Below are 24,425 nucleotides of genomic sequence, written 5' to 3'. Positions count from 1 at the left end.
AGCACAGCTAACAGCCCTTATGACATGTGGGTGGCACCTGTTTTCATATTAAAAACATCAGTTTTTTTTCACATTAAAAAAATGTATTGAAGTATAGTTGATTTATAATGTGTTAATTTCTACTGTACAGAAAAGTGTTTCTGTTGTGTATATGTGTGTGCGTGTGTGTGTGTATATATATATATATATACACACACACACACATTCTTTTCCATTATAGTTTATCACAGGATATTGAATATAGTTTCCTGTGCTGTATAGGAGGACCTTGTTCTTTATCCATTCTATCTATACCAGTTTGCTGCTAATCCCAAACTCCCAATGCATCCCTCCCCCTTGGCAACCACAAGTCTATTCTCTATGTGAGTCTATTTCTGTTTCGTACATAAGTTCATTTGTGTCATATTTTAGATTCCACATATAAATGATATCATATGGTATTTCTTTCTCTTTCTGACTTACTTCATGTATATGATAATCTCTAGGTCCAGTCATGTTGCTGCAAATGGCATTATTTCTTTCTTTTTTATGGCTGAAGAAACATCAGTTCTTTTTAGCACTTGCAGGAACTCTGTGCAACTCTATAGGTCTTCTTTAAATTTAAATTTAAAATGAAACTAAAATGAGACTAAATACTATGAGATTAGACTAAATGTCCTTCTAGGTTTTAGATCCTAATTCACCCAATTATATAATAGTTCTTTTAAAATTTAATCTTTAAAAATCAATTACATTATGTTTATAGATTATGAGAGCTACATGATCCAATTTTACACTGTATAATGCTCTCTCAAAACACAACGTAAGGCATCTTGTAAAATACTCTTTGGGAACAATTTAAACACACCATTATCTTGCTATTCACTACTATTTCAAAGTTTAAATAAAGTAGATGCTTGACATGAAATTACTTTAAAACATATATATATATATTTATTTATTTGGCTGCACTGGGTCTTAGTTGCAACACGAGGGATCTTCATTGCGGCATGCAGGCTGTTAGTTGTGGCATGCGGGATCTTTTAGTTGCGGCATGTAGGATCTAATTCCCTGACCAGGGATCGAACCCGGGCCCCCTGCATTAGGAGCACGGAGTCTTAACCACTGGACCACCGGGGAAGTCCTGAAAGTACTTTTTTAAAATGAATGCATCTACTTTTCTATTAATAAAAAAAAGATGGGTGGTTTTATTTTGAAACTTTTAAACTATTTGCAGATAAAGTTTTTCTTTTACCAGTTAGTTTGCAGAAGTAGAGATAGTTTCAACATAAGGTCACAGAGGAGGAAGCCAACCAATGGAAAGCTCACTAAATGATTAGTCAGTGTTTCATACTTTCCTTGTCATCAGCTATCCTTCCCCACTCTGTCACTTTAAGGAGTCAATGGGAAATTGCAGGATTCAGTCTCAATAACTACTGGGAGGCTGGAAGCTTTGTGTGAAGCACTTCAGCCGCCCTTGTTTGAAGACTGCCCAGTCATTTATTTACTGTCTGACCTTGGGCAGATTACTTAAATTCTCTGGACCTATTTCCCCATAGGGATAATAAAAGTACTTATCTCATAGGGGTTTTGTGAAAACTTACAAAGAGGTTATAAACAATGCCTGGTGTATAGTAAGCACTCAGTAAATAATGATAATAACAATAATGATGGATAATACTTTATAGTAATTACTTTATGCCAGGCACTGTAACAAGAACTCTCTCTATATTACCTATTAGCTTTTTTTTTTTAAGGGAATTCCTTTATTTTTATTATTTATTTATTTAGTTTTGGCTGTGTTGGGTCTTCGTTTCTGTGCAAGGGCTTTCTCTAGTCGCGGCAAGCAGGGCCCACTCTTCATCACAGTGCACAGGCCTCTCACTACCGCACCGCTCTTATTGCGGAGCACAGGCTCCAGATGCACAGGCTCAGTAGTTGTGGCTCACGGGCCTAGTTGCTCCGCGGCATGTGGGATCTTCCCAGACCAGGGCTTGAACCCGTGTCCCCTGCATTGGCAGGCAGATTCTCAACCACTGCGCCACCAGGGAAGCCCACCTATTAGCTATTATTAGTACTGTATAACTGCTTCCTATTTCAGGATTTAGCTTAGTAAGCTATGTTTCTGCTTTAGAAGCCGACATGAGAGGTGGAAACAATTTATCCTCCTTAACCTTAGTTGCATACTTTCCAAGCAAAGTCAGAGACTATTTCCCTGTTGGCATGGAAGGGTTTAGAAGGATATACACGGTATCATCTCCATTTAACAGCACGATCTAAGGCCTGTGCTGGACAGTCAGGCCTTTTAGGCAGAAATTAGGAGTCGGCAGATATTGCTGCTCAACTGGCACTCATTTGAAAGAATCCTGAATCATGCTGAATCACAGCATTTTAGCTGGTCCTTTGAGGACACTGAATACTTCTTTTGGCCTGTGTCATCCTGCAAGATCTTCAAGGGCATGGTCTGTGTCTTGACTCACTTTTGTAACCCCTGCAATGCTGCGCACAATACCCTGGGTTAGACTGAACATTGGAGGGCAGGAGGGGATAAAATACATCTCCAGGGGAGGGAAACATAATAGGAGCCTCTTCCTTCAAATACACTTGGCAGCTTATCTTTTGAGTGGGGTGGCCTTTTCCCTTTATTTTCAAATATCGCTAGTGAAACAGGTGTACCGAGGCACATATCCACGCAACACGAGTCACTGTAGTTCAGCTCCATCCCACACCTTCTCTGGGTCAGTCAGAATGCCTCATTACCAGACTGGCTCTATTAATAATAGTCATTACGGAAAGCTGGACGCCAGGTCGAGAGTAGTCATTGCGGAAAGCTGGACGCCAGGTAGAGAAAAGCCATTAGCTGTTCCTCCCAGAGCCAAACAGCAAAGACCGCATTATGTTTCCATTCCTCTACTTAAGTCTTTTAAACCTATAGAAGAACATTATGTCTAATATCTTTATTTCACACCCACCTTATTTTATTATTATTTTTTTATTTTTATTTTTTTGCGGTATGCAGGCCTCTCACTGCTGTGGCCTCTCCCGTTGCGGAGCACAGGCTCTGGACGCACAGGCTCAGCGGCCATGGCTCACGGGCCCAGCTGCTCCGCGGCATGTGGGATCTTCCTGGACTGGGGCACGAACCCGTGTCCCCTGCATCGGCAGGTGGACTCTCAACCACTGCGCCACCAGGGAAGCCCCACCCACCTTTTTTTTTTTAAAGTGTTTTTTTAAATATTAGGAACATTCAGTCCCTGCGTCTATAATGAATAGCAGATATTTTATGTAGCACTGTGGTTGGAATGGTAAACAAAAATCAAGTCAGAAAATATTAATTTATGGTTCCTACGACAATTTTAATTCATCCTCCTGGTGTGGCGTGGAGGCACCCAGGCTGGACTTCCTACATAGACTCTTGTGTTGCACTGACTCACTGTTAGGGCTTAGGAAATCACTAGTTGTGTCTGCAATTACCACACTACGCCTTACCTCAAGATATTATAAAGATTCAGCAGTTAGGGAGGGGAAGTCCATGAAGCTGTATAAGCTTCTTGGTAGTAAAACTATGTAAGCACAAAATACCATTTTATTATTGGTCACTCTCATGTTGTAACTTAATGCATAAAGTGCCAGGCAACTCAGTCTTATTGGAAATGGGGACTTTTCATACTTAATTTTAAAATATTTTTACTTTAAATTGCCTTGATTAACAACAGTTAAAAAAAAAATCATTGGCCCTTAAAATAGTCCATCCACTCTGATAATTGCTACCCTCTCTTGAGCACTACGTTGAACACAGTCTGCTAAATGCTTTACAATAATTAAGTGATTTGAATCAGGTTTAACCCTGACTCTCAGCATCTGAGCTCTTAACCACTCTGCTATACTACCTCCTCACAACATGATTTAAGAAGCCATACAGCCTTGCGACTAGGATTCAAATGAGGTGAAACCGGGGGCAAATGAATAGCTCAAGTCTACACAGCCACCTGCGGAACTAACGCTGCAAACAAGGTCTGATCACCCCAGTTTTAACATCTTAATAACAAAAGATAGGAGCGCTTACTTTCCAAGTGTAAGTCATTAAAAGAATGAAAAATACACTCCTGGCATGCATCAGCCAACATGGGCCGCAAACTAACCTCAAGAGCACGCCAAGTTTAGTATGAGACTGAAGTGATTTTAGGGCCTTTTAGGGCTCAAGAGACTGGGGACTCTTACTTTTTTTTTAATTTTATGTTTTTAATAAAGGCCATTCCCAAATGGGACACAAAATTCTGTAACTTCTGAGTTTACCACTGAATAGTTTGACTTTACTCCTCCATGACAGAATATCTATGCTATATATACAATGTCTTTTGGAGAAAATCTAAAGGCTTTTCGGGACCGTGACAGCCCAGGCCGGGTGGCCCTCCTGTCGCAGGGAACGTCACTCATCACATGCTCCTCCGGTGACAAGGGTGTTGGGACCGAGGTCGCGGGCCGTCCTTCCACCCCCGCCCGCTCCCCAGTGAGGGACTTTTATTTGAAAGGGGGTGTTATCAGTCCTACAAGTGGGAGCTGCTAGGCCTCCGGGGCTCTGCCTGGGCCGCAGAAAAACCCAAACGAATCTCAGGCCCACGCAGCCACGGCCACCTGCGTGACTGGGCAGTCCGACTTCCCCAAACCGAGAGGCCCCGGAAGTGGGGCCGGGCTCCTGCAGGGTCCGCGGGCACACGCTTTCCGGAGCCCGCCACCGGGAGGAGTCCTCCCGGCCCCACGCGCACCACAGCCGCCTCCCTGAGACCCCATCTCGGCGCCCCTCGGCGCTGCTGCCAGAACGGTCGCTGAGCCAGGATGCCGACATCCCCGATCCAGAGAAGCCGGCTCTCGGGGCGGGAAGGCCTCACGCGGGGCACGGCGGGAAGGGCCGCGCGCTCAGGGGAAGAGCCCCGCCCGACGCGGCGCGTCGGGCGGGGCGGCCCTCCCCACAGGCGGCCCTAATTGGACGGCCGAGCCCCGCGCGCTGATTGGCTGCGTGGGCGAGGCGGAGGAGAGCCGTGCGCAACGGCGTGTGTGGGGCCGTGTGCAGACCCGCGTGTGGCGCAGGCGAGGACCCTGAAAATAAACAGCCGCTGCCTCGCGAGCCGCCTTCTCGGCCTGCGTCCGAGTCTCCGCCGCTGCGGGCCCCTCCGACGCCGAAGGTGAGGCCGCGAGCATGCCGGGGGCCGCGGTGCGGGGGCCGCGGGCGAAGGGTCGGGAGCAGGGAGGCGGCGATGGCGGCCGCACTCCGGCCTGCGCCGCTGCTGCGTCAGGCGGGAAACGGGCCGCCACCGCCCGGCCCCGGACTGCGCCCCGCGGCCGGCCGCCCTCCCGCCCTGCCTGCTGCCCAGGACGCGGGGCCGCCGCAATCGGGCCGCCGGTCCCAGGCCGCAGCCTCGCCGCGGACGAGGCCGCGCGTCCTTGGGGCCGAGGCGGGGGCTCCGGGGTCGCGGAACGTAGGGCGGGGGTGGATTTGGCGGGAACGTGCGAGGAGGGGGCCGTGTGTGGGGGAGGACCCTGGAGCAGCGGGGGGCACGGGGGCTGGGCCTGGCGCGGGCCATGTGCCAGGGGCTGTGTGGGCTTAGCTGGGGCCTTGGAGAAGTCCTCCGTTTAGGGTGGGGGGACACCCCGCCGGAAGGCCCGTGTGGCTTCGGGACTCGCTCTGCCTACTTCCCGATAGCTTCTCGCTTCTTGAATTTTTATCGTCATTGACATGCTAAGTTACTTGTTTTACGGTGCAGTTCGGGAAGGGGCAGATAAGGCCCAATTTTCTTGAGTCAACACTAATTTAAGTTACGGAGGCTTTTGGAAAACCCCGTTATCAGAAAAAAGCATGAATTTGTCAAACTTCCAAAATCATGGCAGCAGTAGTAACCTTTGCATCATCTCTTGGACAGGTGAAACGAATACAGTTTAATCTAAAAACGAGGCGAGAAAATTAATTAGCCAGCCTCCATTTGGATTTTCCAAACGTGAAAACCTATTTTAGAATGGCATAATGGCCCACATTTGGGTTTGGGTGTTGATTTTATTATGGGTAAAGCTTGTGCTTGTTGCCACATGTTAACCACATGGCCGCAGCCACAGGGCACTTCCAAAGGAAGTGACTACATCTGGTTTTAGGGGTCTTAGGAAAAGAAAACATTGCTCAGTTTTCATCTGTGACTTCAGATAGTGTGTTTCAGGCATTATTCAGAAGGATCCACAGAAAGGGTAGGGTAAAGAAGCCAAGAGTCGGGATTAGTTTTTTTTTCTTTTCAGGAGGATTAATTTACGTTCTCATCTTGTACCCCCAAATGACAAGCTTTTAAAAACAGGTTTTTCCCTTTTTCCTATTGTTTGACGCAGTTTGGGGAGAGAAACATAACCAGTTAATTTCTGCATCAGTGAATTAACCTTAATTTAAATTAAGAACTTTGTTATTCGTTTGCTCAAGCCCTATAAGTTGAGTGTAAGGTTTTGAGGTTCTAAAGAGATGGGTGAAAAGAAGTTCCTACCTCTTAGGCTTTTTTTTCCCCTCTGCAAAGCAGTTATTTTCAAATGCTTCTTAAAAATTACTGTGATGGAGGCTTAATCAAACACCTACAAAGTGCCTCGTACATAGTTTCACGCTGTTTTTAGTTTGTTGAGCCTGATTCTTGTCTACAAGGAGCTCTCTGTACTGGAATATAAAAGGAATAATTTATTAGGTTCCCAAGGGCTGAATTAAGGACTTAAAATTTTTCCAAATCGCACCTCTTGGCAACAGTATTTGAAAAAAGCTAACAGTATATATTTATGTACTTATCTAATATGTTACAGATAAATTGGGTATGTTTTTCTCAGCAACCAAAGGTCCACATTCCTTTTCATATTGATAAGCTAGGTATTTCATACGTGCAGTCTCTTTAAAATATTTTGAGCCAAATCAGTGGAAAACTTAAGGGGCATTTATTACACTTGTATTTGAACATCTGGAACAGGCCGAATGCTATCTTTTTTAAGGTATTATAAGTGAGTTTTGTAATACAGTTTTGTGATTGGATTCTTTTTACCTTTCTTAAAACCTAATTGAAGTCTGTGGTACCTAAATGGAGGCTTAAGATGGGTACTTAAAGGCAGTAGAACCACAGTTTGACTAATTGGAATGATTGGTCTGTTGTCTAAATGCTTGACCACAAGAGAGATTTTGCTTTTTTTTTTTTCTTCCCCTTGCAGGAGTGAGAGTTTCTTTTAAGAATTGCTGGCTTCTTTCCTCTTCCTAGTCTTCTGACAGTAAGTGGAGAGCAGAAGACTGATGCCAAGGCATCCTGGCCTGCTCTGTGGAGAACACTCTTTCTGTACTGTCTCATTTAATAGAACTCTTATTCTGGCAGTGTCAGATGCTGCTGCAGTAAGGGCATGCTGTTGAGAGGTTCACAGTAAAGTGTACACCATTTTCATGTTGTAAAAAACTGCTGGAATAATAAAATGGAGCTTGTGGCTACCAGCATTCACGTTGTGAGTGGATGGGCTGTGTTAATCAGGACAGAGTGCAGTATGGTGATCACCTGGAGTTGCTCCATAATTGCAGATGAGGGTGTTAACTAGTGAAGTCAGGTTGCCAGTCTTTGGTCTGTGGTGACACTCCTAAGTTCTGCCTCAGGAAAAAGGTTAAAATCTAAAGTGGCTTTAAATTCATTCATGGGTGTGGATTTTTAGAAACGTATCGATTCTAGTTTTATTTTGACTTCTCTAAATTGGTGTGCTTTTCTGATAGCATTTTCATGTACAGTATCACTTAAACCTAACAAAAGCCTCTGCAGAGGACTTGGAGCCAACTGTTGAAATCCTGACTCTAGAACTTTCTGAATCGCTTCTCGGCCTTTTGGCTAAGATCAAGTGTAGAACTTTCTGTAGGGCTAGCCAAAAAGTTCTAGAAATAAGATGTTATGGGAAAACCCGAGCGAACTTTGTGGCCAACCCAGTAGTTGTATAGCTTTGGGAAGTCATTTGGTCTCAGATCCTCAGTTTCTTTATTGTAAAATGGGGACAAGAATACATGACTAGCAAGGTTGTAGGGATTACAGATAATGTGTTTATCAATCCTTGACTTACAGTAGGTATTCAGCTACTGATTAAAACCCTTCAGAGCAGGCAGAAATGGGTGTGAGTAGCATTGCTCCCAGGACTGTACTCTGTTCTACAGTATTCTGGCCAGAACGCAGGTAGTGCACAGTATAACTTGCTTCCTTCCATTCTATCTGTGGTTTATCTTTACTTCAACAGTTGGAAGTGTTTCAGTACCATGTTGGAACTCTGAACCAACTTATTAGGGTGTAAAAATGGGTGAGTGCATTCAAGGGGCAGAAGCTCCACTGTGGTCTCAGTGCAGTTTAGGTCAACGTGGATGAGTCGGGTAACCCTGAGTTTGGGGAAGGTGACTGGAGACACAGCAAATGTGAGTCGATGTGGCTGTGTTAGGAAAACAATCCAACCCGATCCTTATCAACTGCTTTATGGCACGCGCCTTGCCTGTTGCTACTTATTTTAAATGTATTTATAGAGTCATGGTCTCTTAGTCGTCGGAACGCATTGTTAGTCTTGACCGTATGCCGTTAAGTTTTAAGTAGTTTACTGGCTTTGTTCTTAGTGTCAAAAATATGGCAGAATTACATTCACGAAGACATTTGTATTACCATTTGCGTTTTGGTACCGATTCCAGGATTTAAGCCTTAAAGCCTAGACGAGTGCAGTATCTGTAAAAAAAAGAGGCCTCATAGCTTGGCTTACACGGCCTCACAAGTGCGTCTTTGCAAACCGTATCTTGACTGCCTTACTCCTCCTGCTGCCTGGCATGCCTTGTGCTCCTACCACATCTCTACATGTGATTTATGTCAGTGAAAATTCAATACACAGCAATCGAAATGGAAACAGATCCTGATTTCTGTTGTTGAAAATGTGAAGTCATTAGGAATTCACCCTTTTTCTTGTCTTACCTCTAATCCATTCCCCTCAGGAAGTAGATTTTATGAGATGGGAAGCTTGAGTATAAGCAGAGTTGGGCCCATTTCAAGCCTGCTGTGTAGGTTGGTTTTGTTTGTTTGTTTGTTTTGGCTGTGTCGTGCGGCTTGCAGGATGGATGCCCAGAATCCTAACCACTAGGCCACCAGGGAATTCCCTGAACTGAGTGCTCATCTATCTGTCTACAATCCAACTTAACTGGGAGAAGAGTGGAAAGGCAGGAATAAATGTGAGCAGTGTACATATATCCATACGTTTTTTAAAATTGAGCACCTGTTAAGCACAAGGCACCTGGTAGTAATCTCGTTACAGATCAGTTTTATCTTCCTCAAGACAGGAGAGGGGTCAGGTGTCTTGAGGTAACGCAGCAAGTGGTTAAGCTCGGTTAAGTGGTTAGCCCTATAGTCCCCAAGTCTTTTTATACTGTGTGAGGATACATGGGTGTAGATACAGAAATGATTTTTAGCAGCAAAAGGAAGAAAAATATGCTCTCCTACTGCCTGGCAACAGTGAAAATACGGTATTTGTTTTTTAAATTCGTATATATGTTTTGTAGCATTCCATAAAATGTTGCTGAGACTCTGGATGGCAAATTAGGGGTCCTGGCTCAGTTGCTGATTTTAGTGACCAGGAGTAAAAATTTCTCAGTTACATGTGGGGATTTTACTAGACAATCTGAAATACATACTGAATTTAGAGTGATTGTACTCAATCCTTATTGAGTATGTAGTTGAAAATACATCGTTAACTTTTTTTTTTTTTTTTTTTTGGGGCGATGCTACACGGCTTCTGAGAGCTTAGTTCGAACCCGGGCCCCGGCAGTGAAAGCGCTGAGTCCTAACCACTGGACCGCCAGGGAATTCTCAGCATCACTACTTTAAATTAATGGTGCAGCACCTCTTGTGATAGCAAGAATTCAGGTGTTTTATTGTCAGTACTTTCTGGATTGGATCTGGTCTGTACCAGAAGCACAATTGGTTTCATTCAGCAAATGACTATTGGTGCCCCCCCCAAAAAAAAAACCAACAACAACAACCCAGCGGTTAAAAATACTGTTATACTGCTATTAAAAGGATAATTGTATGGGATATTATGATTCAAAGGTGAATTACTTGGTGTCTGCTCTGAAGGAATATGATAAAAAGCAAAATGGTAGTGCAGAGTGCCCTGGGTCTTACTAGGGATTAAGGATAGCTCCAGGCTGGGTGGTGTGGTCAGGTTCTTTTATAGAGTTGGCCCTGGAAGGCTGCAAAAGGTTGTGACAAGCGGGAGAGGCGGGGGCAGGGCAGGGCAGTGCTGCACACTCGCAGCCAAGAGCAGTGGGAGTCAGGGAGCCATGATAGGTTTGCAGCTTTGTCTTACCGCCTCTAATTTTCCTAAGGAATAATAGCGTGCCATTCTCTAAAGACCTTAGAACTAAGGACATTTGTATGTAAGATGAGTACCAGGATCAGTAGTGTGCCTTAAAAACATAGTGGGAATCAGTTGGGTTAATGTTACTAAAGAGCTCTCTGTCATAAAGGAGTAAATGTAGACCAGCTGATTGAGGTCGGCTTGGCCAAAGAGAGAAACAGTTCATGGAAAATCCACACTTAGCTTATCAGTTCTTGAGTAGCTAAATTTTTTAAACTAATATTTGTAGGCTAAAAGTAAACGTAAAATTTTAACTGCTGTCTTTATTCAATACACTGACAAACATCTGATGATTCATTGTAACATATTTCCTTTGTACTTTACCATTATGAAACAAGAGGTCCTTTTAAAGCAGCAGTCTAAAAGGGAGGTTGCCCGGAGCTATCATTTCTTTATCTTTGACAATGCATATTGAATATTGGGTTGTCATATTTCTAAAAGATAAGTATCTTATTGAAATAAAAAAATTATAAAATACTCAGAACTTGTCAAATTGCCTGGATTACCTTGTGAAAGGAAGTGATCGTTTGTGCAAAGAACTCCTTGGGACCAAGAGTTAATGTGCTCAAATTGGTCCCGAGTAAACAGAAGATGCAAAATGAAAATGGGGTTGAGGGGAGGATGACATACCGTAAGCTGCATTTTTCTGTGATCATTTTATGTGCCATTCGTTTTTTAATCATGAGTATTCTCTCTGGTGGAAACCAGCCCTCCACATAACGTAGAATGCCAGCACCCGTATAAGAAGGCAAATGTAATTTTGCAAGAATACGTTTTTAATCTTCGCTGACTGGTTTCATCTGACTAGAAATGTGCATTACGCATTCAGGCACTTTCCCCTACCCCCTTTTGATAATAAGTTTATATGGCAAGTGGCAAGAGTTGGTAGAAAGATTCCTCTGAAGATTTATCCTGGCTCTGATTGCAGAGAGTTGGGATAGGTAATGAGTTCTTTTCAATATTTGATGATGGAGACTTGAAACTTGAGCATAATTTTTAGTCACTAGATTTCTCTACAACGTGTTTTAAAAACTTTGTTTACCATTGTTTGACACTGGAATTAAGGGTAAAACTGTTTAGCTATGGAAGTGTGGAAATGTAAAGGTTACATTGTTTTTAACTAGTTTGTTTTTTAAAGTCCACTTTACTGGGACTTTGTCCTGCAACATTCCATTCTGTTCTATTCCATTCCATTCTATTCTATTCTAGAAATAGCCCGTGCTTATTTTTAGGTTGTTACATAAGAAGTATAAAATGCATTTGCTTTAGTTGGAGTTTTGCTTTTATTTTGAAACAATACCCAATAAAGGAGTCTACTATGAAATTCCAAGTAACCTTGTTTTAAATGTAAAATTACAGAAAAATTTGGAAATGGGAGAATAGAAGAGGGAAAAAATGGTCCCGGTGTTACTGGCATTTTACTTTGGTGTTCCTCTTTGTCTTTTTTCTAATATTTTTAACATACCCTGCCATTTAGAGACAAAATTGCCTGCATTTCTTCTAACGTGTCTGCTCTAAATACTGAATCACCACGTAGTGCTGCAGTTTAATTAGGCACTGTGTTAGGTGCTAAGGGCGCAGAGGAGAATGTTTCTTCGTCCACTCCCAGAATCCATACTACAGCTCCACTGGGTTATTCCAATTTTATAACCAGTAAATGACTTCCAGTTGCCCACAGTAAAGTTTACTGGCTTGTAACCATGAAAATGTCCATTAAGTTGGACCTGGAATGAGGTATTACTAATTATTTCTAATAATGGATATTCATGGATACTAACCCTGTAAGTCCCGTCATCTCATTAATAATTGGATTAACATGTATGCATAATCTTAATGATTGTAAAGATCACAAGTTTTATGAAAATATGTGTTTTCAATGTGTTTTTCACTTTTAATATATCTCATAATAGATATATAATGCCTACATATATAGTTATGTGATTGTTTTTCTAACCAATATTTTGGTTAGAAAAAATATATTTTTTTTCTTCAGAATAATTATCCAGAAATACACTAAACGGGGAATAAAAGCTAAAAGTAATTTCAAGTGGTTTAATGTTGTCATTTTTAATGTTTTGAAGATCTGGCTGCAGCCATGAGCAGTAATGAATGCTTCAAGTGTGGACGATCTGGCCACTGGGCCCGGGAATGCCCCACTGGTGGGGGCCGTGGTCGTGGAATGAGAAGCCGTGGCAGAGGTGGTTTTACCTCGGATAGAGGTATTTTTGTCGAATAAAAAATTTCGAAGTACTTCAGTATTCGTAAGTATCAAGACTGGTCTAATTAGCCAAATTCTTTTTGTTTCTGCCCAAAATAGGTTTCCAGTTTGTTTCCTCATCGCTTCCAGACATCTGTTACCGCTGTGGTGAGTCTGGTCACCTTGCCAAGGATTGTGATCTGCAGGAGGATGGTAAGCATTTAACACTTCCTCTCCGTGCGAGCACGCTCTACTGCGTTGGAAGACATTTTCCACCTCTGAGGGTGTGTGCTGTGTGGTTTGACATGTAGCGGCGTCTGTAAGGTTTTATAGTCTTGGTCTGCTTCTTTTCCTTATTGTTGAAGCCTGCTATAACTGCGGCCGGGGAGGTCACATTGCCAAGGACTGCAAGGAGCCCAAGCGGGAGCGAGAGCAGTGCTGCTACAACTGCGGCAAACCCGGCCACCTGGCCCGCGACTGTGACCACGCAGACGAGCAGAAGTGCTATTCTTGCGGAGAGTTCGGACACATTCAGAAAGACTGCACCAAAGTGAAGTGCTATAGGTGAGTTGCTGGCGTGCTGCTGGCGGAGAGCTCATTGCAGGGGCTCCTGGAGAGTGAGTTGGCTGTAAATGGGAGGGCCTTGGCGGTAGTACATTCCCTGAGGTGGCTGCGACCGTAGGAGAGGTTTTCGGCCTGCGTAGCCCAACTGTCTGCCTTGGGCAGTGTCCTACCGTGATGCCTGGTGGATTATAGCAGCTGGGCGGCACGCAGCACAACTTTGGAATTTTTAATGGTCTCAAAATAAGAATGTTGGGACTTCGCTGACGGTCCAGTGGTCAGGACTCCGTGCGTGCCTCCACTTCAGGGGGCATGGGTCTGGTCCCTGGTCAGGGAACTAAGATTCCGCCTACTGTGCAGGGTGGGCCCCCCCCCACCAAAAAAAAAAGTTCTGTTATAATAATTTGGGGTTTTCAGACACTTTGTAGAAAACCGTGTAATTCATACACACAAATCTTTTGTCATGAAACCAGAAGACTCTGCCTGTCTGTGACATATAATAATATGTACACGTGAAAGTGTAAAATTTTATATAAGTTTTGATATGTATATAACAAATCTTCGGGGTTAATTTGTGTGAAAGTATAAAACATTGGCCAGTGTTTTGGTTGTGGTGTTGGCTGGACTCTTATGGCAAAGGTTTTGGTTTTATGCCTTAGGCTGCACAATTGGGTAGCTTCGCTATCAAATTCCTCCTTTTTGGTCTTAGTTTAGGGGATAATAAGACTTACTGTCCTGAAAACAAAACTGTACTGGTTTATTGTTGCTTTTTGTTCTGCAGCAACTATTGCTTTAGTCCAGTTGGGCATTTTCTGAGCGCTATTATGAAGTTGTTCTACTTTCCTTTCTTTAGGTGTGGCGAGACTGGTCATGTAGCCATCAACTGCAGCAAGACGAGTGAAGTCAACTGTTACCGCTGTGGCGAGTCAGGGCACCTTGCACGGGAGTGCACGATCGAGGCCACGGCTTAATTACTGTCCTCTGTCGCCCCTCCTTTTCTGATTGAATCCTCTTCACTGGCCAAAGGTTGGCAGATAGAGGCTACTCCCAGGCCAGTGAGCTTTACTTGCCGTGTAAAAGGAGGAAAGGGGTGGAAAAAAACCGACTTCCTGCATTTAACTACAAAAAAAAGTTTATGTTTAGTTTGGTAGAGGTGTTACGTATAATGCTTTGTTAAAGAACCCCCTTTCCGCGCCACTGGTGAATAGGGATTGATGAATGGGAAGAGTTGAGTCAGACCAGTAAGCCCATTCTGGGTTTCTCGAATATGTTCCCATGTAGGAGGTAAAAACCAATCCTGGAAGTGTCCATGAGCTCTTCCATAAATAACTTTAATTTTAGCGTAATGACTGCCTTGGATTGTCTGACCTCAGTAGCTGTTAAATAACATCAAGTAACATCTGTATCAGGCCCTACATAGGACATACAGTTGACTGGGAGTAAACAAAATAAAAACCAAACATGCGTGTTAACGGCTGTGCGAGAAAACTTGGGATAAAAGCCTGAACAGGAACAACTTCCCCGCAGCGTTGATGCTGGGTAAACAGATGGCGATGGCAAAGGTGTAGAACACATTTTTTCAAAGACTAAATCTAAAACCCAGAGTAAACATCTATGCTCAGAGCTAGCGTAATTTGGAGCTATTCAGGAATTGCAGAGAAATGCATTTTCACAGAAATCAAGATGTTATTTTTGTATACTATATCACTTAGACAACTGTGTTTCATTTGCTGTAATCAGTTTTTAAAAGTCAGATGGAAAAAGCAACTGAAGTCCTAGAAAATAGAAATGTAATTTTAAACTATCCAATAAAGCTGGAGGAGGAAGGGGAGTTTGACTAAAGTTCTTTCTGTTTGTTTCAGATTTTCATTAATGTATATAGTGCAAAATGCCATATTAAACAGGGGAATGTGGAGGACTGAAAGCTCACAGTTTGGACTTTTCTTTTTGTACTAAGTCATGTCTTCAGTAATGAAAAATAGCTGTTACAAGGAAGCACAGGCTTCAGATACTTTGGGGTCAGTTGTTTTGCAGGGATATAGAAAATTTAATTCGCTCTAATCCATTCATTATAATGATGGCCTTTAGCTCTGTGTTCATTCTGAACAGTTCTAATACCATTGCTGTTTTAGCATTTCATATTTTTCCTGGGCTTTACGGGGATCTGAAATGTTGGATTCCTTCTTTTTTTCCTAGGGTCTGAGCTAGAGTTGAGATGGACCTTCGAAGTTACCTGGTTTAATAAACTCACTTTATAGGTGAGTTACTAGAAGCTTAACTTGCTTGAAGGGTGCCTAGAGCCGGGAACTTGAAGTAAGCTTCCTACCCTATGCCCTCTATACTTTTTTGTCATCCCCCCACCCCACCCCACCCCAAACTACATACAGTTAGTGGCACATGCTTCCCCAGGTTAGTTCATTTGTTCCTCCTTCACACCGCCATGTGATTTCACCTTGGATGTATCGTGCATTTTTCACCCTCCATGTAAAGTCTGGTCAGTTTGTGTTGGTGTATCACTGCAGTGTTAAGATTTGGTGTTTCAGCTGTGCTGTGCTAATTCCAGCTTGGTCAAATTAATAGTCCAGAGTAGGCAAGAAAATGAAATCACGACATGGGTTCATTTCCTTTTGAGTACAGGCTTACTTTCTGTTTGAATTTTTTTTAGTTTCTAGCACAAGCATGAGACAGCGTAAGGGAAGCCCTGTTTTCAAAGACATCACTGTTACATGTAATTAAATTCAGGGTTGGGGGCCAGTGCACATGAGGTTATTTTCCCCCAATGTTTCCAACCTCAAGTGGGAAACATAAAACAGCAAACGAGATATTTAAAACTGCTTTGTTCCAATGTAGCAGGCTACGTTTGTAGTACCTAGCAGTTGCCTTTTGTTCGAGACCCTTTGATGCGCATAATTAAGGACCTATTTGAAACAGACCACAAAGTGTGCTTTCATAAGGTAGCATTTCTTTGCATTGACCTTGATGACTGAACAAGTCCAGTGAGAAAATGTATTTTACAGGGATATTGAGCTAATTGCTAGGAGCCAATGAGCACTTTGTGTAGGCTTTTAAGTGCTGTCAGACTTGGTTTTAAGGCTACTTTGTGGTTTTTTTAATGCTTCTTTAGATATCTTTTTAACTCTTTATTTTTTGGCTGCATTGGGTCTTGGTTGCTGCGTGCGGGCTTTTCTCTAGTTCTGGCGAGAAGCGGGGTCTGCTGTTCGTTGCGGTGCGTGTGGTTCTCATTGCAGTGGCTTCTCTTGTTGAGCACGGGTTCTAGGCCTGTGGGCTTCAGTAGTTGCAGCAGACAGGTTCAGTCATTGGGGCACACAGGCCCTAGAGTGCACAGGCTTCAGTAGTTGTGGTGAGCGGGCTTAGTTGCTCCGCGGCATGTGGGATCTTCCCAGACCAGGGCTCGAACCCGTGTCCCATGCATTGGCAGGCAGATTCTTAACCACTGTGCCACCAGGGAAGTCCTTAAGGCTACTTTTTAAAAACAGTTTTCAGATAGTAACATTGCCTTGATACATGAATGGTTTTGTCAAAAGTGAGGCTTGTTTGGAGGTAGCATCTTTCATCTGTTAGCGTTTGCCTCCCTTTTGCGTAGTTGTAGAATAGCTATTTCTCCTCAACTTCTTGAAGCTTCTTGATCAGGGACTTCAGTGAGTGGACCAGGAGGAGCTCTTGCCTACAAGCCTGTTTTGAAGGGTTTTGTAAGTAGTATTTAGAATAACCAGTACAGCGAACACTTACGTGTCCCCACCCCTAGATTTAACAGCAAACAGTTATCCAGAGGTGTTTGTGAGTAAGTAGTAGGTGTGACTGTTTTGGCATGCATCTTGTGGGAACTAGGATGTCCTCTCTCAGCATCACGATACCACTGTCATGCTTAAGAAATTTGACATTATTTCCCTAGTATCATCTGATCCCTAATACAACTGTTGAGATAGCCCCAGTTGTATCAAAAAAGCCTTGCATAGCCAGTTTTCCCAAACCAGGATCCAGTCAGGGTTTGTAAGTTGCATTTGGTTGGTACGTTTCCTCAGTCTCTCCTAACAGTTACCAACTTTTCCCGCCTCATAAGCTTGATTTTTTTTTTTTTTTTTGAAACTGGCACGATTTTCTTGAGTGTCCTATGTTTACTAATTGATTTTCTTTGGTGTCATTTCACTGGTTTATATCCCCTTTATTTCCTGGTCTACAGGCTTGATGATTAGGGTCAGCTTGAACTTGTGTTGGCGAGAATGTCTTCAAAGTGTGTAATGTTGTATTACATCAGTTTTACTCTTGATACAGAACTTGATCATTTAAGGCAGCCTCTTTTTTTTTGCTTTGTAGTGGTGTGCATTTCTCTTGAATAGGAATATCTTGGTCTTCATTATCCATTCACTTGATGATTTTAGCATTTATTGTCCCCCGTGCAGATATTGATTTGAGTTCATAAACTTGTTACGCAGTTGGGAGAAATGGAGAATTCGTTCCCTGGTTCAGCAAAACCGGGTGGTACTGAGTGATACAGTGCCCTTCATGGTTTTGAGGTTCCCGGTAAATACTGAATATTACCCATTAAGGAAAAGTTGATTTTCTTAATAGAAATAGTCAAATTTCTGTTGAGGTTGTAGGGAAAAGAGTGCCCTGAAGGATTTTGTCTGGGAAGATTGTGGCTGTTGAGCTTCAGTTATTTTGATTATTTTATATGTTAAATTATTCATGGAATAGTCTGTCCTTAGCATGTAGCAGTTCCAGGGTCAGGAGGTCAGGTTCCTGGCTTCTAATCATGGCAGTGAGACATTGTCCCCCAGGAGATCAAGTCCACCTAGCTGCAGGTGGCTAGCTCATTTAATTCTCTATTCCATCTAATTTAGATACACATAGCAAAGAAAGCCACACTGTTAATAGTTTTTAGCTGTGGCGAACCACAGAGCCTGCATCTTACTGCTTATCTAGCAAAACAAGTTTTAGAAATGCTAATTTTACTGGTCGGTGCATTCTTGCTTTGACACTTTAAAAGCAACTGAGAAGGGCTTCCGTGGTGGCGCAGTGGTTGAGAGTTTGCCTGCCGATGCAGGGGACACGGGTTCGTGCCCCGGTCCGGGAAGATCCCACATGCCGCGGAGCGGCTAGGCCCGTGAGCCATGGCCACTGAGCCTGCGCGTCCGGAGCCTGTGCTCCGCAACGGAAGAGGCCACAACAGTGAGAGGCCCGCATACCACAAAAAAAAGAAAAAGCAACTGAGAAGATTCTTCCCTTTCCCTGCCGTAGATAAGTCAGGAATTCCAGTCCTCCCCGCAGAACCTGTATGCTGTGTTGCAGTGAAAGGCCACAGTGATGGAATGAAGTTAGTGACTTGGTAACATCCCCTGTGCATAGTGTTTTGTGTTTTCAGGAGTCCAGTGCAGAACAAAAAACTGCACGTTTACCTTTGATTAGTAGCACAGGGCTTTGGGGTGGTTTACTCTTCCAGAAAACATTCAGAATATGCTGTCTGTTACAAGTACATTTGTAACCTTGTCTACTCTAAGTGTTGGAAGCAAAATCTTGAGAATTTTGGGCTGTCAAAGAAGTTTTCAGCACATATTTGTCTTTTATCATCTGTCTCTTATTCCCTGTTTTGGGATGTGTTTGCCTTAATATGAATTAGTACTGGTTGCAACAGTCTTAAGTTAAACTTCATAATTTTTAAAAAATTTTTGTTTATCTTTCTATTTACTTATTTATGGTTGCATTGGGTTTTCTTTGCTGCACGTGGGCTTTCTCTAGCTGTGGTGAGCGGGGGCTACTCTTCGTTGCAGTGTGCGGGCTTCTCATTGCAGTGGCTTCTCTTGTTGTGGAGCACGGGCTCTACGCGCGCGGGCTTCAGTAGTTGTGGCTCGCGGGCTCTAGAGCACAGGCTCAGTAGTTGTAGCTCACAGGCTTAGTTGCTCCGCGGCATGTGGGATCTTCACAGACCAGGGCTTGAACCCATGTCTCCTTCATTAGCAGAAGAATTCTTAATCACTGCACCACCAGGAAAGTCCCTTAACTCCATAATTTTAAAACTGGAAGAAAGTCTGAGTTCTCCAAAAGATTCTGACTACATTGTTTTTGTACTGGACTCTGATATGTAATAAGCATTAGGCATTCCATTTGCTGTATGTGACCTGAAGTATTATGGGCTGCATCTCTGACCTTTTAAGTGCGTGCCATGCAGAGCATGTAACTGCTAAAGCCGTTTAAAAGCGTCAGTCCTAACAGCAGTTTTAGGGAGTAGGTGTTAAGGAACTTCTTTACTAGAATTATGAGATGTTGGCACTTGGCTTGAATTTCTCAGAGTGGGTCCTGAGCAGTATTTTATAAGCTTCCCGGTGATTCTAGGGTGCCGCTGGATTGACAGCTACCGGGATAAGGAAGCAACGTCATGGCCTCAGTGTCATGGTTGGAATTTGAGAACAGCTCAGTCCAGAGCTGATGCTGTAAATTACAGTGGTTTATGTACATGTAATTATCCTTTCTGCTTGCCATAGAACTGAAAGAGCATTCATTAAACATAACTGCTTCCCATCTATCCATTTCCACCTCCACTACAAACCTTGGCAAGGAGTTTAACTACTTGTAATCTCTTAGTAAAAGTTTTGGTAGCAAGTTGTGGTGTCAAACCTGTCTCCTGAGCTAACTGATACGTATGTGATGGCAAGGATGGTCATAGCAGTGTCTTCAAAATCATAAACGTCTTTTTCACACTTCCATTTCTACTCTTACACTTGAAAAAATTCCTAAGTGGGCCTGAGGCGACCACAAGGCAGCTGCACTGAGTAGTGTGCATGCGCTTCCGTCCGTCCGGGCTCCCCGTTTTCATCATTGCATTTTCCATGGAAGACACTTCGCAACATGATGTGAACCATGGCCTGGAACCTGACTACTCTTGTCTTCCCCAGAGGACATGACTACGTCACCAAGCTTGGGCAAAGATAATTTGGTGGCAGAGGTAATGAATTCAGTGACTTCTCAGTAGGACTTCCCCCAGTTCACTGAGATGGACTTCTTTCATAAGCACGGCTACCTGCGCTTGTAGTCGTCCTCCCTCGAGCCTTTTCCTTCCCACGGTAGCCATCCACTTCCATGAGGTTCAGTTTACATGTTACTAGTTGCAGTTAGCTTGCCCTCTTGTGCCCCCTGTCGTGGTAGTCATTGGAGCGAGGTTATTGCATTCAGGGCCTCCACTTAAGGTGGATGCATGTGGGGAGGAGTGGGGAGCAGTTCCCCAAAAGGAGAAGGGGGAACTTGTGTCATTCGACCTACATTTATACTTCCTGGTCAGGCCACAGAGATTCATGCATTAGGCACATTTTCTCAGTACTTGGTGCTTAGGTGATGTTCCTACCATTTATGAGGCTGCCTTATTTGATCATTGGAGCTTTGGGGAGCCTTCGAACCAAGAACTGATTAGACCTGGATGAATGTTTCAAGGTCAGGAGAAGATTTCTGGCTGATGTAGAGGGATGGGCATTTCTTTCATTGCCTCCAGGTGGTATTTTTAATTTGGGAAAGTGAAACTGTGCAAATGATATGGTCTGTTTACCACAGATGAGGTGACACTCATCTCCAAGCTGAGACCATTTGCTTATCCACTAATGTTTTGGGTGAAATATTCTACAACGTGAACCTGAGCAGATAAGACAGAGGTCAGAGTTTTCAGTCACAGACCCCAGGAGTTATGTGTGACTTCTAAAAACCGGGGCTAAGTAATCTCTCACCTCCCCCAAGGATTATTGGTGCCTCTGTACCCAGGCCTCCAAAACCCTTCTGGTTTTAGCAGCAGGGCCTTGCTCGTGTTTGAAGCTACGTAGCATCGTGCAGGCAGCATGGGCTGTGGTGTTGGACCTCATTGAAATCTTGGCTCTAGGTCAGTTGTTCACTCGTATTTGAAACTGAGCCAGTAGCTCTAAGCTCATCTGTAAAGTGGAAAAAAAACCTATAGTGAAGAATCACTATGATGGGTGACGTGAGACGTTGTTGGTAAAGGGCCTAGCACTTGGTAGAATAATCAGTGGTACCTATTGTTTGTTTTCAAACTCTTCCTGCTGTGTCACCAGATTGCATGCCACTTGAGAGGAATACCTCTCAGTGTTGGGCAAGTCTGAAATGGGACTGGATGAGCCAGCTCTGGGACACGTAGTGTCCAGCCGCTAACTCTGGAGGCTGGAAGGCAAAAGCTGATGTGGGTGAAGCTGGTGAGCTGGGAAGTGGGGGAGGTGGTGCTGCAGGGAACTGGAGAAGAGCCCTGTCCCGCCAGGGATGACAGCAGCTCCCTGGCTCTGCTCTGCCGCGGAGACACTCCAGGGCTGGGGTGCGCCGGGGGAGCCAGCTACTGTTCTAAAGTGTGTTTAATGCATTCTGGGCTAAACCTGAGCCACGTTTTGAAAATCAGTTTTTCTTGGGCATTTAGATCTTGATTCCCAGTTAGTTCACAATTTAAACTTTGGTTAGAAACGCGACTTGGCTTTGACAATTTGAAACAAACACTACAAATATAATGGATTAAAGTTTTGTTAATAACTAAAATTTTTCTTATAACTTTGGGATGCTCCAGTCATACCCCTTCCTAAGGATTTTTACCATACTCCATTTTTATTCTTTTCTTGGATGTTAATACTCCTATGAGACCCAAAAGAATGCCATCTCATCATGAGCATGGGAGTTTCTGGTACTTTTGGCTGGTTAACTCTAGTTTGGGGCACAGAAGCGCAAAGTCGATTAAAACCTGAGATTCTAGAAGTGAGGTTGAATCCTCTTTCAGAACAGTTCCTCTTAATACATGAATACATGATGAGTCTCTTTTAATTACTATCTTTCAGACATTTTAAATGTTGGAACCCTTTTTTCAAGAAACGAAGGGTTCTTAAAATATGTTTTTATAGTAGGCCACAGGTGTGGAGCATGCTTTTTGTTCTTTGTATAGTTTATGAATTTTCTGGATTGTTTGATACGTTTCTGTTCACTTATTCACAGGCAAAATAGGTACACACCTGTATAATCAGAAGTATCCATAACTTTTTTGGTAAACGTTTGCCTTTACTTAGCAAAATTACAAAGTGATGGCCTTTTATGAATTATTTTTTATTATTTTTTTCTCATATTGTCACATCCTTATTTTCCCCTAAGAACAGAATGTTCCAACATCTATTCTGATTACAAGGAATCAACCACTGTATTACTTTCCCATCTACAAAGTCTTTTGCCATATAAGGTAACGTTCACAGGGTTTGGGGATCAGGACACGTACATAAAGGGGGAGGGTATGCTACTACCTCAGGCTGCACTCTGTTCCCTCAAGATTCACAGCCATCTCACATGCCAAATGCATTCACCTCATCCTAACATCACTGAGAGTGCCAGCCTACCACAGTCTTTAAGTCTCATCTAAATGTCATCAGCTCCACAGTCCCCAATCTCATTGTCTTAAGTCAGGTATGGGTGAGATCTGGGTATGATCCATCCCAGGGCAAAACTCCTGTCTGCGGTTTTATAACTTGTTTTAAAGTTATCTGCTCCCCCAAATCAATGGGAGGCATAGGACACCACCTTTGACAATGGGAGACAGTGGAAAGAAAAGGCATCACTGGTCTCAACCAGTTACAGAATCCAGCAGGGCAAACAGTATTAGGTTTTTTTTTTTTCTTTTTTTGCGGTACGTGGGCCTCTCACCGTTGTGGCCTCTCCCGCTGCGGAGCACAGGCTCCGGATGCGCAGGCCCTGCGGCCATGGCTCACGGGCCCAGCCGCTCCGCGGCATGTGGGATCTTCCCAGACCGGGGCACGAACCCATGTCCCCTGCATCGGCAGGCGGACCTTCAACCACTGCGCCACCAGGGAAGGCCTTTTTTTTTTTTTTTTGCGGTACGCGGGCCTCTCACTGTTGTGGGCTCTCCCGTTGCGGAGCACAGGCTCCGGACGCGCAGGCTCAGTGGCCATGGCTCACGGGCCCAGCCACTCCGCGGCATGTGGGATCTTCCCGGACCGGGGCACAAACCCGTGTCCCCTGCATCAGCAGGCGGACTCTCAACCACTGCGCCACCAGGGAAGCCCAACAGTATTAGGTTTTAAGGCCTGAGCATTTCCTCTGCTTGAGCTGCCTCCCCCAGAGCCATCCATTCTTTCCATGAAGGGTGGCACTGGTATACGGTTGCCTACTTTCATCGGTCTGTTTGCTGCCCCTACGATTTCGGGAGTTGAACAGCCTTTCGTTTTGTTTCCTCTCTGTCCCTCGAAGTCCAAGCTGGCAGCGGTTCTGCTGGTGTAAAATGTTCAGCCTAGGGGGTCTCCTGTGTATGTCATGGGAATTCACTCTGTTACACAAGAGGTTTCTCCACGGATCATTTCTGGATAATCCCTTCTCTCTTCCTGGCTTCTGCTGAAATGGTTGAAGAGACCCATGAGTCACACACCTAATCTCTTCCAAAAGCCATCTGTCCTTTTAATCCTTCTGAGACACTAGAAAAGGGCTGCCCACCCACACCCTTGGCGTTTCCTCCAGAGCACATGTCCCTTGATAGTGAATCTCCTAGTTTTAGCATCTTTTACAGTTTTACTGTGGATATATAGATAAAATATATAGACATATAGATGGTTGATACTAGGATATGAGTACAGAGACGCTTACTAACGCTGTTACAGCACACAGGGTCGCTAGGAAGCAGCATCAGCTGGGGCTGTTGGCCCGAACAGAAGGCAGCACAGCCTTGTTGTATGTGCCCTTTATTCAGCCATATAATCTTCCATGTCAGACCTGTGCCTGAGGTGGGTGTGGAGGTGGACATAGAAAACAAAGAGAGGATTACAGTAAGGGCAGGCCTGTCGATCTTAAACATAGTGATTTAAAGGCTAAGAGAGCTTTTTTTTTTTTTTTTTTTTTTTTTTTTTGCAGTAAGAGGACCTCTCACTGTTGGGGCCTCTCCCGTTGCGGAGCACAGGCTCCCGATGCGCAGGCTCAGTGGCCATAGCTCACGGGCCCAGCCGCTCCGCGGCATGTGGGATCTTCCCGGACCGGGGCACGAACCCGTGTCCCCTGCGTCGGCAGGCGGACTCTCAACCACTGCGCCACCAGGGAAGCCCCTAAGAGAGCTTTTACAAAGCCCTGCAAGCCCCTGAGCCTGGCCAGCTGACGGTACATGGGAGTTAGGTGAGCCCACACACTAGATCTGACTGCAGTGCATGGGGCTTTTGTATTTGAAATAGTTGAGAACTTTACATAGATCTGTTTTGAGCAGTTTTTGTGTGTAGTGTCTCCTTTAAAACCA

The 24,425-nt window shown here is 44.0% G+C and overlaps 1 protein-coding gene across 3 annotated transcripts; it reads left to right on the top strand.

Moving 5' to 3' along the window:
• The first annotated feature begins 4,998 nt into the window (after positions 1-4,998).
• On the top strand, positions 4,999-15,103 carry CNBP (CCHC-type zinc finger nucleic acid binding protein). Of its 3 annotated transcripts, none has more exons than XM_079933029.1 (5): positions 4,999-5,162; positions 12,477-12,614; positions 12,713-12,805; positions 12,955-13,156; positions 14,007-15,103. In XM_079933029.1, the coding sequence occupies exons 2-5, from the start codon at positions 12,491-12,493 to the stop codon at positions 14,122-14,124; spliced, it is 537 nt and encodes a 178-aa protein (XP_079789155.1). In that variant the 5' UTR covers positions 4,999-5,162; positions 12,477-12,490; the 3' UTR covers positions 14,125-15,103. The 3 variants fall into 3 exon arrangements, with proteins under 3 accessions (XP_079789155.1, XP_079789157.1, XP_079789156.1); XM_079933031.1 differs by having other exon boundaries at positions 5,000-5,162; positions 12,477-12,593; positions 12,958-13,156; positions 14,007-15,102; XM_079933030.1 differs by having other exon boundaries at positions 5,002-5,162; positions 12,958-13,156; positions 14,007-15,102.
• The last annotated feature ends 9,322 nt before the right edge of the window (positions 15,104-24,425 follow it).

This window comes from Stenella coeruleoalba (assembly GCF_951394435.1).
Source record: "Stenella coeruleoalba genome assembly, chromosome: 10".
NCBI lineage: Eukaryota > Metazoa > Chordata > Mammalia > Artiodactyla > Delphinidae > Stenella > Stenella coeruleoalba.
The sequence above is the reverse complement of the archived record's forward strand: the minus strand, read 5'-3'. Positions and strand labels throughout refer to the sequence as shown.

Coding starts and splice junctions, on each gene's coding strand:
- CNBP (XM_079933029.1), top strand. CDS start 12,491: ATGAGCAGTAATGAATGCTTCAAGTGTGGACGATCTGGCCACTGGGCC. Junction 12,615..12,712: donor TGGTTTTACCTCGGATAGAG/GTATTTTTGTCG, acceptor TGCCCAAAATAG/GTTTCCAGTTTGTTTCCTCA. Junction 13,157..14,006: donor ACCAAAGTGAAGTGCTATAG/GTGAGTTGCTGG, acceptor TCCTTTCTTTAG/GTGTGGCGAGACTGGTCATG.